Source organism: Mesitornis unicolor, unplaced genomic scaffold, assembly GCF_000695765.1.
Source record: "Mesitornis unicolor isolate BGI_N332 unplaced genomic scaffold, ASM69576v1 scaffold38919, whole genome shotgun sequence".
Lineage (NCBI taxonomy): Eukaryota > Metazoa > Chordata > Aves > Mesitornithiformes > Mesitornithidae > Mesitornis > Mesitornis unicolor.
In genome coordinates this window covers 28,356-46,741 of record NW_010205910.1, presented here as the reverse complement: position 1 = coordinate 46,741, position 18,386 = coordinate 28,356, and the positions used below count along the sequence as shown (strand labels likewise).

Below are 18,386 nucleotides of genomic sequence, written 5' to 3'. Positions count from 1 at the left end.
TAAATTACCATAAAGCATGCTGATGTGTGGATGTGATGCAAGAATTTAAAAAAAATAAAATAAAAAGCAACCCACAGAACTGTGCTGAGGTAATGAGTCAGAAGAACATGTTGGATCACAACATGATAATTTTTGTTTCTGTTCTAATATGGTGAAAGTGCATGTGTCTTCTAGGCTACCTAGCCAAACCTGACAATGAATAGTTTTGTCAGCAGCAAAAAAAAATCAGTGCTTGATTTCCTGTGAAGTTTGGTTGAATTATGTAAGTGTTCTTTAACTCTGCATATAATATTTCCTGATACAAAGGCTATAGGAATGATAATTTTATAGGAGTATTATGGCAGTAGTCAAGCTGCTTTGTTTGAGTCTGCATGTTTGCTGACAACGTGATTTTAAAAAGATATATTTTACATTTTTAATTATTATTAATTTTTAGAAACCCAAACTTTAGGCTATGATCCTGAATGCCTCTGCTGCTCATCAGGGAACTGATCTGTCTGAAGAAGTAGCCCAGTGGAAAAAGTTATTTTCCTGTCAGATTTGTTTCCTTGTCTGCATCATTGTGTAGGTGCCCAAGAAGTTACGCCACCACCATGGAGGAGGCAGGGATGCAAATGCAGTTGACCAAGAGCTGAGATGACTTAAGCCAGTTTGTGCCTGTCCTAGTGATTACTCAGCGATAGCATGACTTGATTTGGCAAACGGCTGGGGTTCAGCACCAACGAGGAGGTGGTGGGAAGGCAGACAGCAAGGCCTCACCCTTTCAGCAGTGCGGGGTCTTACATTTCAGCGTATGCTTCGGCAGTCATTAATAGGAGTTACTTTCCCTGCTGGTCTCAAGTGCGATTTAGTAAGGAATCTGAGCTCATCCCAAGGGGTTTTGTTGCTAGGGAAGGGGCTGGTCCTGCTCATCCCTCTCCCTTACTTCTAACCATAAAATCCTGTCTCTTCCGTGTGATGTTTCTGGCAGTCTCCTTGACACATAGTTCATTTGTTCCCTTTATAAACCCAGGAGAAAAGTAACTCTGCTTTTCTGAGTTTACTTCCCTCAGTTTATCAAAAGGAGGAGAGAGGGTACAAATTATCTTTTAATGGCAGTAATCTGTTAGATCAGGTGAGTTATGGTATTCTGTTGAGCTGTAGTTTCATATATGTTTTAAGGCAGTTTGAGCCTTAAGGCTCATTGCATGGGAATGAGTCAAAGCTGCGTTGGGAGGTTCAGACTTCACATCAGGAAGCATTTATTTACTGAGAGGGTGGTCAAACACTGGAACAGACTTCCTAGAGAGGTGGTTGGTGCCCCATCCCTGTCAGTGTTTGATAGCCATTTGGACAATGCTCTTAATGATATACTAACTTTTGGTTGGGTTAGACTAGATGATCGTTGTAGGTCCAACTGAAGTTTGCTATCCCGTACCTTGTGCCCACCCTTTTGTCCTGTGTGCTGCTACCCCGACTATTTCCCCATTTCCATTTTCTGATTTTGGGTGCAAGTGTGTGTGTTGCTGTATGGTGGATTGCATCACATTGAGAGTAGGATTAGGAATAAATCTGACTTTAGGAGGATAGGAGCAGGGAAAGGCTGGAGTTGTAGTGATTGTGCAGTCTTATGGCTGTTGAGTGCAGAGGTGTGTGTAACTGTATTTTGAGGTTGACTTCAGAGTTGCTCTAATGCAGCTGTCATTAGGAGGTATATTTTGGCTCTTTCTAGCACTTTGTTTTGTGCTGGCTCTAGCCTTCTAACTGAAATGTGTTTTTAGTAAATTTTTAGTCATATGGGTTCATTAATCCTACTTGTTGTCTGGCTGCATACACAGTAGGTACCGAGAATGAGCAGACACCAGAGAAGTAGGTGGGAAAGCAGAACCAGCCCTTTTGGCCAGAGCCCAAACTAAATGGGTTAAAATAACCAGGCAGTTATGGCCAAGTGTTTCCTTTCATCTGCTACCCGGTGTTATGAAAACTGGAGAAACTGAAGTCATGTTAAGACCTCAACCAAGAGTTGTGTTAGTGAGGAAACACCACCTGCAAAATAAGCCCCCGTTGCTGGTTGTAGAGATGGGTCCAGGCAGCCTGCTCGGGAGCTGGAGTGTTTCCAGAGGCAAAGCTTGCTCAAATGTATGGCATAACAGACATGGCTCTAGACGAGTTCAAGTCACACCATGCAGTACACTTCAAATACAGTGCTTGCATGTCTCGCTCTATCCCAGACCTTCCCACCATTTAAATGGTTTGCATGGCTACTAACAGAAGAGTGCCGCAGCTTTAGCAGCCACGTAATGCATTTAATACAACTGTAATCTTAACAGGCTTACACCAAGCCAGGGTCTTTTTAAGTTAGATATCTTTTCCAAAAGCTGTGCAATATTATTGCTAGAGTACTAAAGAGTGGAAAAGCTGAATGGGAGTGGAGAGAGAGGAAACAGCTGCTTGATAAGGGGTATTTGCAAATACAGTGTTCAGTCCTGTCATAAAGGAGACCGGCTGCTGGCTTTTCTATTTGGAGGCTCTAATGGTTGGATTGCACAGGAAGTGAAGAGGGTGTTGGATTCACGAGAAGTGAATCTGGTGACATCTAGGTCAGGATTTAATTCACCAGATGTAATTCATGCCACAGTGGGTGTCTTGGTAGGCAGCTCTTTACTGCCTAAATTGGAATTTAGTGCTAGCTTGAATCCTGAAAAACTTGGATTATCAGATTTTTAATGAACAAAAATGGTTTGATTTTTTTTTTTCTTAAATCAAAACAAGGTTATTGTAACATAACAGTTGCTTGTGTCAGTTTCTTCCTTTTTTTTTTTAAAAAAACCAGAAACTGGGTATTGAGGCTAATGGGAGGTAAAAAAATGTTTGTCTCCTGATACCTACTTTATCAGCTGTCAGACTTCAAAAACTTCCTCTATGGGCAAAAATCTTCTAATGGTTCTAATTTTACCTTGATCTAATACAAGAGAAAAAACTTGTTTTCTAAATGTGGGACTAAAATACACTTCAAAAAGACATTGTTATGTATGGAATTTAGCCCCTTTAAAAACTTCTTCAGTACACTGTTTTCTGGGTGAGAAGTGAAGGGCTGCAAAGAGTCTGGCAGGCATCTGTACAAGCAACTGATACACTGTATAGCCAGTTTATTTTGTTTTTCAGGGCAGTATGACTGCAATGACTGTATTTTTTCCTTTGGATACAGCTAGGCTTAGACTTCAGGGTAAGTGTCAAACTCTAGTTTCTTTGTATGGTGATGTTTGTTCATCTTGGCTTGGGCACTTGTAAGGGTGGTTGTAGGGGGACCTGTCTTGCATGAACGGGAATCTGACTTGTGTAACACTAATGCAATTTAATCACTGACACCATTTTCCCAGCTGAAGGTAATTCTGCCTTTTGAAAGTATTGGCCAATCTTTTAATTAGCTGAAAAGGCTGTGATGTGTGGCCAGACATGGCTTTTTAGATGGTTATCTAAGACCAAAAAGTAAAATAAAGATGTGAGATTACACAGGATTGCATTTGTGTGTTGCTGCTTTTGGCTGCTGGGAACACTTCAAAATGCAGGGGCTGTATCATGAAAAACTAGTCTGGAAATATTCCTGAGAATGGTTTAAAGGGAAAAGTCAGAGTTAGAACTGGGAGTAGGAACATTCAATATTTACAAAAATGCATCTGGGTATAAACTTTGTCCTAATGTTCTGTCTTCCAATCAAAATTTACAGAATCACCAAGCATTTTAGCCCTGCGACTAAAGCATTATTAAGAACTAGAGGGAGATCATCAGCCAGGTCGTCAGAAATACGTGGTTGGAATTTAGCACCATATTGCTGTTGAGCAGCTTTCAGTGCAGGAAAAGACAGTGTTTTGCTAAGGCTTAGCTGTTTGCAGATTAACTGTAAGAGACTGCTCTGCTAATCTGGAGTCCAAGGTACAATTTTGAGAGCAGTTGGGCAGGCCCAGTTCTAGTCTCTTAGCTAAGGTGAATTACCTTCAGTTCATGTGACAACTATCAGGTTAGGAATTGGTAGCTGCAGATTACAGAACATGCTAGTCTGGGGAAAAATGAAAAAAGGAAGTAGCCTTACCTAGCAAATGAAAATAAGGAGGTGCTTTCTGGATTTGCTGCGGAAGTAGGGAACGTCTGTCCTTTATGAGGAAGAAGAAACATGATCTTCTGGAGTTTGTTCAGAATAGGAGCATAAGGACTTGAAAATGAGTGCTAAAATTCGTAATAATCTAAAAGTTTGATTCTTCTATTTTCCAGTCGATGAGAAGCGGAAGTCTAAGACAACACCAGCAGTCCTATTGGAAATAATCAAAGAAGAGGGCCTGTGAGTAGATACTAATTTTCTTCTTACCTTCATGTAGGCAAGCTCTAAACATAATTTTAATTTGCTTTGAAAGTGGTATAGTTAGCCCATGCAGACAGATTTTTACTTTCAATTAAAATGTCTTTTTATAAGTGGGATATGACTTAAATAATCTTATGTCTTCATCTTTAACTAACTGAATTAACTTTCTTGAGCACCTTATGCAATCGATCTGTTCAGTGATATAACTGTGCCTCCATTAGGGAGGCAGCTGAGTCTCCTCAGAAATGCAGGTTTGTACGGAAACGTACCTTCATGTACCTGATAAACCAGCTTCATCTGCCTGGGTTCTTGGGTGTGTCCGTTTCTCATAACCAAGACGAAACTCTTGGGCAGCCGAGCTGCTTTCAAGAGGAGATCTGAGACATGTTTCCAAGCTGGAAGTTTTTTCTCCTCCTAAGCATGTGGAAGTAAACAAGTGACTTTTCGTGCTGATGAGATTGAAGATTTATCTAAAATTGGTTAACTTTCAGCAGTCTGTGCTTTATTTGCTGCACAGTCTGAGCTGAGCTGGCTGGGAAAAGCAGCTATATGCATTTCCTTGTTCCAAGTATTTTCCTAGGTGAATCCCTGAAACTCTTACTTAGACCAGAGCTTCCCAGACACTGGAGGTAACAAAAGTTGAGCTTAGCCGGTAATGTTTTGCCACATGGGAAGACTGGAAAAGTAGTCATCCTACTTTTCCTATGAAACAGAAAAATCAGTGATCTAGCAAGAGGCAAAGATTTGTTCTTCCAAGGGTATTGACAAGGCCTGGCTAAGCAATGATACTAGCTTTAGAGATGTGTCTGGAATAAAAAAAATCCAAACAACAAATCCGAAATCTGTAATGTGAGATCATAAATACCTTGCTCACCTTAGTTTGTAGAGTCTTGCCTCATGTTACACTTTTGTGAGACTGCTTTCCTCATCTAGATGTAATGTAGAGCACGCAGGTTTAGCTAATGGACTTCCTGTGGAAGTTTATCAAACAGCTTTGCTTTCTTCCTTGTGCTTTAATCCTTTTCTAGGTGATACGAAAGGTGTTCACTGGTGTACACTGAGTTCTTCTCAAGATTGCAGTTTGAGACACAAACTTGGGTTTTATTTGTGTATAGAGGTATTTGTATGTGAATTACAGATGCTAGCACTGACAAGTAATTAAAATAAACTAATATTTTTTTGTTATACTTCCATGTTTTGTACTGTATGATGTTTCCTTTGAAAATCATCATCGGAAATTCTTAATAAATAAAGCAGAACCAAACTAACACTCTGTTAGACAACACCATCCCCAGAGGGTGCTTCTCCCTTTTTTATTGACAACACAGAAGAGAGACGTGATGCAGAAATTGTTGTAAGTCTACTCATGACTAACAGTATAGTCAGTTAATTTGCAGTTGTAACTGTATGGTTAGTTAAGCCTTTGCCTTCAGAAACAGTCTTAATATGGTATACTCCAGCTACATGGAAGGGTGACGCACTTGATTCATCTGAGATTAAAAAGTAGCGTTTACATCATAAGAACAGTCAGATGCTGCATTTACCAGCCTTGCATCTTTTATGGTGGTCTTGGGGACCCTTATATTCTGTGTATTCCTAATGTTTTAATGAATACTGAAGAGCCTCCATGATTATTGCTCGTCATTGAGGAGACTTCTTATGCTCTTAGCATGATACCAGTTCTCTGCTTGTCCCATGCAGCTCCAGTGAAGGTGCATATCATTATCTTTTTTCGGATGTATTGTGGAACATGCCGGGATGTAGGGCAGCTATCGAGGTGTCCCAGTTTTACAGGCTCATCAGGCCTGTCAGAGAAGGAAGCCCTGTTACTCAGCTGTTATGAAATGATTCTTAAATCAAGATAGATTTAGATGGTACACAAACAATGACAGTTACTCGCAACACCTGAAAAATAAGATAGCTGTGAATCATAAGGGGATAGTCAGTTTTTCATCTGTGATTAATCTAGTTAAATTTAAATAGGTAATATCTCTTTTTCACTTACCTGTCTGATTTGCTGTAGACTTTATTGCAAGACACTTATTAGAAATCCCTCCCACTTGCATATCTCATGCCCCGAGTTGCATCCCTTGGAGAACTCTCCTTGGTGTGGAGTATAATAATTTCAGTAACTAGTTCTCCATCTTTAAAGCTTATGTAAGAATCCAGACATATATTTTTTTCTTCCTTACTCTAGTGTTTTTATTTTTTATTGAAGGATTAGTTGTCTTAATGATTTTTTTTTTTGTGCTATCTTAAGCATTGCTTTGTTTCCTTGGAGATGTGAGCATCTCTTTACTGGGATGTTGTCTTTTGTATTGGACTGACAACTCTATTTCTCAAGAAAGATGAGAATTCTCCTCATGCCTTGGTATTTTTTAGTGTATGGTTTGAACTGTAATTCTGTATGTTAACATATATACTTCAAACACATTCATCCCTGAATGTTTGTAGTTCATTGCTGGCTGTTGGTGGAGCACAAATATAGTGGTTATACTTTTAGGGTGAGGAGCCTCAGGCTTCTCACTGTAAATAGATTGTGCCTCTGCAACTCCTTTTCAATGGCATTATTCCTGATTGCGGTAGTTTATAAATACGAGTGCTAAATTTTTTTTAATGGTACAGTCAGGAGTTTAGTATGGTTTGTTACTATTAATGATAAAGACATGCCTAGTTAGTATTGTATCTCTGGGACCCTCCACCAGCATGTAAAATCAACCAGATCACATAAATAATTCACTGATCCTTACCATGACTTTTTCCTCTCCATTAGGCTGGCACCATATCGAGGATGGTTCCCTGTTATCTCCAGCCTTTGCTGCTCCAATTTTGTTTATTTTTATACATTTAATAGTCTTAAAGCTCTCTGGGTCAAAGACCAACATTCAACTACTGGAAAAGACTTGGTTCTTGGGGTTGTTGCAGGTAATACTTACATTTTTTTAATGAAATTGAGACTTCTAATTGTAGAGTATTCTAGCTAATGTTTTTCTTTCTGAAGTCCACTCAAGGTCATGCTGAGTGCTTATAGCTCCCACTGTATGCAGACCTGCTTTGTTGTACTGCTCTGATTGCTCTTCTGTGTCCTCCCCACCTCATAAATGGGTGCATGAACTGTTCCTGTTGCAAATTCTGGCACAAAGCACAGTGCCTCTGTGGTCTAGTATTTTATTTGTCTGCTGTGGTGTTTGCTGTGGTGTTTACTGTGGTATCAAAGCATGAACATGTAGATATTGAAGACAAGTGTCAGGGAGAGGTGATATGTCTTTCCCTCTGAAAAAAAAACCCGATACCAATTCTCAAATATTTCTGATTAGGATAAGTAAGAGCTTTTAATATAGGGATTTGGGTGCTAGTTTTCAGACTTTTTTTGGATTGTCATCTAAAAGTGACAGTAAGTTGCTAGATACATGTGAGTATAGTGGGAACTTTATGTTCTTTTTCATGCCTTCCTCTTATGTGGATGCTACAGTGGTTTCTTTGAAGGGATGATGACGCTAGTGGCTTTTCTAGCAAATCCAATGTGAAAAATTACCACTGTGTGCCAGCGTTTGCCTCTATGGGAAAAATTGCTCATGCAACCACACTGAAACAAGCTGATTTTAAAACACCTGCAAAAAAAAGCACCTGTGATTAATTGGGGAGGGGGGATGTGTGTGTTTACTTTTTGCTTGTTTCTTGTGCTTTCAGTGTGTAGTCACAATAAATGGCTGAATAGTTGGGGGAGATAAGGAAAGACATTCTTAAGCTGGCTTTATCACTAGGGGAAACTTTCTTATAATTACATTCTGGAACAAAGGCTAGGGGAATTTGAGAAATAGCTTGTCAGTTAAATTACTTTAATGTCTGTAGTTTATATCCTTATAATGGAATAAAATCTGGTGTAAAGTGAAAAATTATACTTCTGGTGTTTACTAATTCTCCCTACCCATCTCTCATTCCTCCTACTGGTAGCAAATACAGATTGGAAGAGTATATTTAAATACCATTCCAGTCTAGAAAATAAAATTCAATCTCCTTTAACTGCGTCTGGGTGAAAAATTGCAAGTGTATTGTGCTCTAACCTGTTGCTCCATAATGTAATCACCTTGACTTTGGTGAAGAGAGATAAATGTGGCTTGCCTTTTCTAGTGCTTGATTTTGCTCAAAACTTTTTTGAGAGCTAGTTGTCCTTATAAAGGATACTGAAATACTGCTATATTTATATTCTGCTTTTCTGAACCCTCTTAAAGGAGAAAACCAAAAATCGAACAGACACAATGTAGGTAGTAAAGTTCACCTTCAGATTTACTGTTCTTGATGGGGATAGGCGCTGTGCATTTCAATATAACCGAATAATTCAGTCTGTCACTCAGGCTCCTACCAAAGCAACCAGTGTAGCAGCAATTGCTAGTTTCTGTGATGTATAAATATTAAAAAGAAAGATCAGAACCTTGTTTTTACATAGTTTCTTTTGTGTAAACATCTAAGTTTACATATGTTACTTCAAAGTAACTGCCTCAGTCATTACTGAACAGGAAAGACCTGTACTGGGTGATTGCAGAAGTGATGTCACTTAATCCATCTTCCTGTTGGTTTAGAACCGTATTTTGCAATACCTTTTTGTTGCAGCCTTATGTGTGTTTGTCCATTTCTCCTCCTCCTTCATTCTTTCTGATACTCAACTTTCCAACTTTACTGTCAGGGTTTGTTACTGTGTGTAATCTCTTGCCACTTCTAAGCCTCATTTCAAATATTTGCAGAATCTGTGTTTTCTAACTTAAGTGCGCTTAGTGAATCTAGAAACTAGATATTCTCATTCTTTTGGCAGTGTAGGAGCTCTGTCAAGCTGCGTGCATTTCTCTGTTTTGGTTTCTCCTCAAAATAATCCTTCTAAGTTTATCACTCTGTCTTTCTGAAAGTAGGCAGGCAGCAAGTCATCATGGAGTGAAGTAGGGTATGAGAAAGTAGAGTATCTTGTGCTCCAGTCTGGTGTAGTATACAGCAAAGTAACAAATTCACTTCAGATTCTTACAGTGGGTTCATATTTGCTGTGTTTTGGTTTGTTTTTTTGGTTGGGTTTTTTTTTGTAGGAGTGGGGGAAGGAGTGTGGTGTGTTTGGGGTTTTTTTTATTAGTTTTGGGGAGGAGTAGCAGAAATGTCTTCCTGATGCATGCAATCTGCCGACAGCTAATCCATGGTGTAGCTGGGCTGGGGGGAGTTATTGTTTTGCTGTGATAGTTTTTCTCCCTCTTCTTACCACTAATTTCAGTGGTGTGTGTGAATTGAGGTAAAAGGGGATAAGAAAACATTTGAAATATTTTGGTTCTGACTGATAATCTCCATGCTGTGTTTTGCATTAGGTGTAGTGAACGTCCTGTTGACCACTCCGCTTTGGGTAGTGAACACACGTCTGAAGCTGCAGGGAGCAAAATTTAGAAATGAAGACATTGTACCAACCAATTATAAAGGCATAATAGGTGAGCACCTGTTGTTGTCTGCAACCAGAAAGAAATTCATTACATAGAATGTATCAACAAAGACTCTTGACGTTTGAAGACTTTTATTCACATAATCAATTTCATCCTGGAGTCTCTGTGCTTCCCTATCACTTTGCAGTCATTGGGTTTTACAGGAAACTGGACTTGGCTGTTTCTGATGATTAGGAGTTTGTAGTATGCATGTGTGTAACTAAAGTATCTTTTGCAAAGGCAGGTATCTTATGGGTATCTTATGATACAGATCTTGGAGTAGTAGTGACCCAGTGAGGTGGTAGCTGGGAGCCTGAGTTTGGGCGGACAATCTGCAAATTAAACTTCACTCGCCTTAATCTCTTAATCACCCACATGTTCAGGCTGTCTTCCTTTTAAAAATAAATAAGTTATTTTAAAATAAGTAAATAATTATTGTTGTCATCTTGAAGAAGGTTTAGAAAAACCTTAATGTTGATGCTGAACTTGTACTAAAAAGAGCAGTGTCTGTGCAGGTAATAAGCTTTGCTTACATTAATAGTGATGTGAGCAAGAACCTCTGTTACTATTTACCCATTAACTTCCAGATCAGAATGGAAGATAAAAGAAGTCACATGAAAGACCACAGTGGATTTTTATACACTTAGAATACTAGATTTTAAGTGTAACTTCTCTCATCTTCTACAGTCAGAATTTTATACTCAAAATTTTAATGGGTTTTTTTCCCCCTCTCTTCTCAGATGCCTTTCATCAGATAATACGAGATGAAGGAGTCTTAGCTTTATGGAATGGTACTTTCCCCTCCTTGCTGCTGGTCTTCAACCCTGCCATACAGTTCATGTTTTATGAAGGCTTTAAACGGAAGCTTTTGAAAAAGCGGCTGCAAGTGAGTATGTTTTGAGGCCAGGTGATGGACATGCTCTCTTATAAGACAGGTTCTTTAATTGTGTTACTCAAGCAGATTCAAAAATGTGGGTTTGGTTTTGGTTCTTGTGTTTTTGAGTTTGTTTTTTTTTTGAGTTAGTGTATCTTCTAAAAAAGATCCATCATTGGGAAGTGAGACAGGAATCTTTCATTTCCGTAGGGAAGATATTCCTGTGATGAATTCCTCTTCCTGTAAAAAGAAAACTGCACCTCCTGTCCACGTTTGTTTACATTTGTTTGCAGGTCTTGATTTAAAGTAGAAATTCCAATTCTAAGATATCTGGTTTATAAGAATGTACATATAGACTGTTTTGAAGTCACCTCTTAAACTTGGTAAATCAAGTATATTGAGCCTTTAAAGCATCACAGGTTTGTTCTGGACCCAGACATTTTAATAACTTTTTTCCTGAAGCTCTCAATTTTTCCATGCTGTTTTTCCAAGATGTAGAATCTACACTTTTCTGTCCTTGCCTCGCAATCCCTTTCTTTTTCTTTATTCTTTTTCTTTTTTCTGTCAGATGCAGCATCTCACCTGAACTCATGTTCCTTTCATGTTCTAGCAAATTGAAGAGCATTTTTGTTACATTTAAGAATAACATCATAGCATCGTATTACATGTAGCTGCAATGCTTTGCTGTTAATTTGTGACTTCAGAATGCATTTGGCTGTATTAAAATGTTAGAACGTATCAGTATGTTACAAAGCCATCTTGTTTTTCCTCAAGACATAATGAAATTATTTTTGCATGAGATTTTGCATCATAAATGAGGCTTGGGTTTTTTTTACAATCTTTAGTCAGTACTGCACCTGTAGCACTCTATTTGTGCCTGGTGGATCTATCCAGTTACATTATGGACAATACATTGTTTTGAGTGACGAGCTGAGCCTTCCCTCTGCATTGTTAGTGTGCCTGTTGGCTAATTGCTATATTTATTTCTTGTGGTTTTTAAAAATTACTTAGTTCTACCTTAAATTAGGGCATGTTTTTTTCCATTATCAGTGGAAAGGGAAAATAGGGTGGGGTTTTTTCCCCTAGCAATGGTTTCTTTTATTTTGGACAACATTTTTCTTCCTATGTGATATTTTCCTGATCATCTCAAGTGTATCAAATTGACTTTTTAAAGATGTGCATGTATGTGCATATTTCTGATGGCAATAATCATATTTTGCAAATTTGGAGCGTGTTTTGATACAGGTGCCTACTCATTTTCAGTGATTAATTCACACTGTTAGACTGAGATGCACTGTAATCATCTTAGGCTATAACAATGTATTTGGTGCATCGTGGAACACTGTGGGCTTTGGAGGCGAGGATGGGCTCCTAGCAGGTATTCTTACCTCATTGGGGATGAGATCTTTAGCCTGTATCATCAAGACCAGAATTCTACCTCAGTGTAGTGATTATGTCTTGGGATTACATAGTGACGTTCAAGGAGTCTTTCACTGTCACCTTTTCACAAGTGCTGTGCGACTTGTTAGTTAAAATGTTGCAAAAGCTGAAATGCTTTTTGATTGATGGTACATTTAAATACTACTTCCCTATCTTTTGTCTACTCTCTGTGGTTTAAATTGATCTAGTTGTTGTATGGCTTTATCTCCACTATGTTTTAGTAACCTTGTTATGGTGAGAAATGCAAAAGCTTATGAGCATGTAGAAGTTACAAAGAAACTTCAGTTGTGGGAAATAGTTGGTTGAACTATAACTACCTCTTTAAAATGAGAACGTGCAGAGACTTCATGAAATCTTTATGCCAGAGATACTTAGATAAAACAGGTAACAGGTACCACTACAGAATCCTCAGATGCATAGGTGTAACTGGCTGTTTTGGTACTATGTGGAAGTAATGTGATCTTTATCTGTTGAACAGCTCACATCTTTGGATGCTTTCGTCATTGGTGCAATAGCCAAAGCAGTTGCCACCACCCTCACTTACCCTCTGCAGACAGTGCAGTCAATTCTGCGGGTAGGTAATAATTTCATTTCAGGTAACTGCTTCTGACTGTTCTGTATAATGCAAGCCTTGTTTGTACAGGTTGTTTTGGGAGCTCCTTTTGCACAATGCAAGTTACTGATAAGGATGCTTCTTTGCTTTGGTCCTGTACTGACACAGTTGGTATTACTGGTGCACATTTGTTTCAAGTAGCTGGTAGGATTGACAAGATAATGTATTGGTACAGTGTCTCACAGAAGTTGATGCTCCATACTGCTTTTAGGCACTAAAGAAATGTAGATTTACTTCTTTGACTATAAATAGAGAATGTGTCAAGTAGGAAGTTAAAATTAAATCCTCTAAACCCAGTTTGTTTCCAGATGACCTAGGGCAATAAAAAAAATAAAGTTCTATTCATAGGTTTTGTTTTATTCAGATGATGGCCTGACCTTGTCAGTAGCCAGAATGTGATTCATCAGGGGAAGCTGAGCTCCCTCATAAATAATGTCTTCAACCACTTGCCCAGCCGTGTACGCTAATTGTAGTGGTAATGGAAACGCTTCCGTTTATTCTCACTTGCAATTCGTGTGTAGGCTGGGTAGCGCTGCTACCTTCAGTATCCACCAATATTGCTGTAATACTGAAACAAGACAAAGTTGGGTGTTGGAGGAGGGGGAGTGTGGTGAGACCTGGCCATGCCTAAGCAAGCATATTGTACTTGAATTTCTGTGCTTTTGTAAGTTGTTTCTTGATGATTTTTATAACAGTTAGTACATGTTTCCACATGAAATATACTCTTTTCTGAAGTAAGGAGAAGCCCTAACTTGAGTGTATGGTAAACATATGTTTTCTAAAACTCTTATAAATTTGGAGAATTAGTTGGATTATTGACAGTGAGCCTTCCATGCTAAGGATACCACTTTTCAGACTTGTCAAATAGAGGATTTTTCTTGTTAAATGTTCATCTGGAAAAAGTGGATTTCCTGCAAGTTTTGTAATAATTTTAGGTTTGCTTTTCTCTAATTAGAATGGACTAAATGTTTTTATATATATACACACATGCTTACTGTGTGGTTGCTGCCACCCTGAAAAGATGCTAAGGTAAAACTTGTGCGCCTGCACTGTAGTTTTGTCAGCAGTCATCTTTTCTGAAATTTTTGTAACTTTTGGTGATCAACTGAGCTAGTGCCCTCATTCAATGGACACATCTCGGGAGTTAAACTAATAACACACACTTTTATTACTGAAGTGACAGATACAGGAAAACATTTAAAGCAACTGTAGCTTTGTTTGTATAAGTTGCAACATCAGTCTGGTTTTAATTTGTGATGTGTTTCCTGCTGGTGTGAAGGACAACTGGAAGGAGAGTTGAAGTGCTCTATTTTAGCCTTAGTGCTGCACAGCAGTGCAGTTTTCATGGGGCTACATCAATATAACAGCTTCAACGCTCATTCCTTTCTATGGTTGGTAGAGAAATGGTTACAATCTTGTGATTATTCATGTTTCATCTGTCTCCTTTTGGCTTTTTGAAGAAAATTCTTGTGTTTCTTGGTGACAGTGTTATTTAAAAAAAGGTGGCTCTGGTAAGCTGGGCTGCCAGCTCGATGTACTAACTAGCTGCTGCTCACTGCTCACCTCATCTGAAATCAGCTGGTTTTTTCTAGTTCTGTAGTTACCAGGGGTGACTTCTTCCCCTTTGCTCTATGAAAGAAGTAGTAGCCAGAAAACCTGAACGCCTCTGGTGAGAACAGCAGAAACATACACCCTGTGGTACCTCTGCTGGCCAGTTCAAACTTGCACTACTTTGTAATGTGTTTTTGAATCTAAACCTAGCATTTTTATATTTGATAACATTTTTTATGCTCACACTGTGGTGTAAAAAAAAATAGTTATGAATAAAGGTTTAGTATTTTCAGAAATAACATTCTGCGTGAAGTACACTTTGTATAGTTGTGGTTTTTTGAAACAACTTTAGCAGGTTTACACACAAACTAATACAAGGTTGATACTCATAAAATCTTACACATCATAGTTCAGTTCTATCATCAAAGTACAAGAGGCTTGGGGTATTTTTCTCCTCAGCCTTAAACTTTCAGAAACTTACTGTTGTTTGAAAGTTATTAGCGTTCTTTGTAATGAAATATCTACACCTTTGCTTTCAACTCCTTGGCAAAGTGCTGCACTTGCTTCCATATAATGAACAGTTATTCTGTGCAATTGATAGTGGTAAGCAGCTTCTAGCCTTTCCAGTCGGTATGTCTGCTTTTCAGTCATTAAAAACTCATCCACAGGCAGTTGCTCAAGTTTGCCTTTCTTACCGTGGATGCATAATACAGAGTTTAAAAGCAATTTGCCTGTGTTTTTATAAACACAAGTGTGGCAACCATGGTATAGTAGTAATTCATAGTTATAGCTTGCTGACAGTACTATCGGTGTATATCACATAAGAGTGTCTATGAATGGTTAGAAAAGGAGTTGCTGAAATTACTAGTTTATCTCCGAGACATAAAATTACAGCAGCAGCTATCGTGCCTATTGAAAGGGAGAAGCAAATGCAGTTGTAAAAGTGAAGTAGTATTTAGACCAGGTAGGTGGATCAAACAATTTTGGATTCTTCCACAGAAGTTCACATGTAAGTGTTTTTCTCCAAGAGCATTGCTGGGCAGATAAATTTTGGGTTCAGCTATGTAATCTCAATGTAATAATGGATTTCAGATGTATGAGGCTTTGAATCTTTGTTAAATGAAGGCTGAGCACACCAGAAAGAACTTTCTTTGACTGTTATATCCCTACTAAGACTCTGCAAATTACACTTTTGAGATCTTGAAAACTGCTTTCTCCAGAGCAACTGAAAGAAAGCAACTATGGCCACTTGTAACACTTTCTCAGAATCCATCTTAAAACCAAAACAAATTATTGTAGCACTTACCGTTTTAGTGCTTGCTGTGTAAAGTTCAGTAGTGTGAGCTTTGGCCTCAGTTCTTCACTGATGGCTAGTATAACCTGGAAAATGTCAAGAGGTTTAAGATAGGCTCTCCAGATTATACGTGTGTGTTGGGTTCTCTGCCTAGCACCATGGGGAAATGGTACAACAAAAATGCTCTTCCTCTTTTTCAGTTTGGACGCCACAGGCTGAACCCAGAGAACCGAACTCTAGGCAGTCTTAGAAATGTTCTTTACCTTCTTCAGCAGAGAGTGAGGTGAGCTTTCAGGTTTTTTCTAACATGATACACAATATTGAGTGTTACTAATATATTGAAAATGTTGCTGGATCTGACTTGTTTCTTTTTGCCCCTCTTTAACTTGCCTTTTGAGTCAACCTGGGTTTTTTTGTCATATATTGCAGAATAAGTACACAAAACCAAGTTCTCCTAAATATCTGTACAGTAAGTGGTATCAAGGATATCTATGGATACCAATTAATTTACCTCTCATCTTGAAAAGAAGCAAGTTTCTTCCACAAGAGTCTAAACTTTCTGCAGAATTTTCTCTTTTAAATATTAAACATAGCTGGCACTCAAAAGATCAGGAATGAAGATTTTTATAGTTGTCGTTTACTTACCTTGTGATATTAATTCTTCTTTGTAGTGTACAAATTTACTTATAGAAGGCTATTCATACTTGTTTTCTTGTTTGGTTTTTATTTGTTTGTTTGTTTTTTCCTCCTCAGGCGTTTTGGATTAATAGGACTCTACAAAGGCCTTGAAGCAAAGCTCCTGCAGACAGTCCTTACTGCTGCTCTTATGTTTCTAGTGTATGAGAAACTGACTGCTACAACCTTCACAGTCATGGGATTAAAGCATTCGCGCAGACATTGAAAAAGGAACCTATGCCAAAGATTATGGGGTCTAGAAATCACATTCCATTTCTGAGACCAGGCTGGGTAACAAAAGGTCCTCACTTTCTCCTTCTGTTTAGCCACCTCCATCTCCATTATTTGGAGACGTTTGGAATACGCTCTATAGGACCTGTTGCCATGAATTCAGGGATAGCCCATTCCCTACTCCTCTGTGGACTCACTGTGTTAAGAAATGAAGCAGACACCCTATTTAAGCACTTGACATGAAATTTTAACCTCTATATGATTTGATTGACATTCTTGGCAAGAATGAATCTCTGTCACTTTATGGTTTCTTTTCCCTCAAATTGTCCTCAACTGTTCTCCTATCTTTACCTTCTGTCAGCAGCTGGTGGGGCTGGTTTCATGTTATTTTCCTTGACCTGTGTTTATGTCACTTCATATTTCGTTCATTAAAATAATTCATAAAGAACAAGATTTTTGACATGGTTTTCTTTTAACTTCAAGTATGTTTGTGGCACAGAATGATGGGATATTGCCCCAAATGTCTGGTGGTGAGACTTTGAACTGCTAGAACGTACATTACCAGTGAGTAGGCATGCTGCCTTCTTGAATCCACTAATTTGAAATGTTAAAAAATGTTGAATGCAGATACTGGCTAGAGAGGAGGAACATATGCTCTTGCTTTTTCAAGCTGAGTAACTCAAGCTACTTCAAGAAAATGGACTTTAACACAGAAATACATGAGGTTCTGTAACCTCATTCCTTATGAGAACATGTGGATTCACACTGTGTTTTCATGCAGACAAGGAACAATACCCTATGCTTCAGAAATGTGGTATGTCCTCTCAAAAATAAACTTTAACTGTTTTTCCACTGATCTTCCCAGAAGCTTTACTGGCCATAAAGCACAACGGTCATAACTGTTGTTCCCGTTAATGCAAGTGTATATGTTGCTTTTGCATAGTTTAGTTTCAAAGTCATGGGCCATAAAATCCAAATAAATTATGCTGTGTCCATCATTAAGTTTGCAGCAGGGTTGTTCTGAAGAACAGTATTATATTTAAAGTATTGAGAAACTCCATGGTAGTTTAACACCAACAATGGGAGAGGAATTAAGTGCTGTGGGAAATATGTTACCGAATTGTTAAATGGCACCCTTTATTTTTCTCTCAATTAAGTCAATTCTAGGTATGAAATTGGAATAAAATTCTGCAGATAATGCTGTCTTTTGAACAAGAATAAAAGCCTTTACACTGACTGCTTCTTTTAAGAGTACTAGGAATATCTCTATACAAGAAAAATGCTCTGCATTTGATGCTTGATGCTTTTCAGTCCAAATGGGATTTACACAGGAGGATTGAGAATGGAAGAGCACAATAAGCTGCAATTGTACTGTGATGGATGACATGAAATTTATAGAAAGACACTGCAGACCTCACCAGAAGAAAAAAAAACAATTGCAGTGAAAATTTCAGCGAAATTATTCTGCTGACTGAGATGAGTTATCCTGTGGAAATACAGTCTGATGTCGTCTCGGTGTTTTTAATAAGAAATTTGGAATCAGCAGTATGGCTCTTGATAAGCCACCTCAATTTGAAATTCTGCTGTCAGAATAATTGTGGGGAGCTGAGAGGCTGTTGGCTTTACCCAAATACAAAGTGGTTCTCGTGCCACTTTGGCTGAAATCTGCATGGCCGCTAGAAGTTTTAGTTCAGCATGTCTTAGTTTTTTCTGGACTGTGGCATGAAGAAGAAATTCCTGCAAATACAGGAAGATTTTTCTGGTTCCTTTACTGGTAAGAAGAAAGTAAATGCTTGCTTGCTATGTAGCTGAAAAATAAGCCTCTACCAGCCAGTGGTTTTAAAGGAATAAGTTAAGTATCTCTTTTCTGCAAAAAAGCCAAATAGAGAACAACCATAGAGAGAGGGATGCTGGCCTTGCCT

At 38.4% G+C, this 18,386-nt stretch overlaps 1 protein-coding gene across 1 annotated transcript; it reads left to right on the top strand.

The window, feature by feature from the left end:
- The first annotated feature begins 3,150 nt into the window (after positions 1-3,150).
- On the top strand, positions 3,151-16,912 carry SLC25A17 (solute carrier family 25 (mitochondrial carrier; peroxisomal membrane protein, 34kDa), member 17). The gene is made up of 8 exons (XM_010191586.1): positions 3,151-3,205; positions 4,249-4,315; positions 7,110-7,261; positions 9,679-9,795; positions 10,527-10,672; positions 12,579-12,674; positions 15,759-15,841; positions 16,312-16,912. The coding sequence occupies exons 1-8, from the start codon at positions 3,151-3,153 to the stop codon at positions 16,457-16,459; spliced, it is 864 nt and encodes a 287-aa protein (XP_010189888.1). The 3' UTR covers positions 16,460-16,912.
- Positions 16,913-18,386: the final 1,474 nt, after the last annotated feature.

What these genes read in the sequence shown, in the direction of transcription:
- SLC25A17 (XM_010191586.1), top strand. Translation starts at nt 3,151, where the DNA reads ATGACTGCAATGACTGTATTTTTTCCTTTGGATACAGCTAGGCTTAGA. An exon ending in ATAATCAAAGAAGAGGGCCT is followed by an intron (nt 4,316 to 7,109) that starts GTGAGTAGATAC and finishes CCTCTCCATTAG; the next exon opens with GCTGGCACCATATCGAGGAT. An exon ending in TTTTGAAAAAGCGGCTGCAA is followed by an intron (nt 10,673 to 12,578) that starts GTGAGTATGTTT and finishes TCTGTTGAACAG; the next exon opens with CTCACATCTTTGGATGCTTT.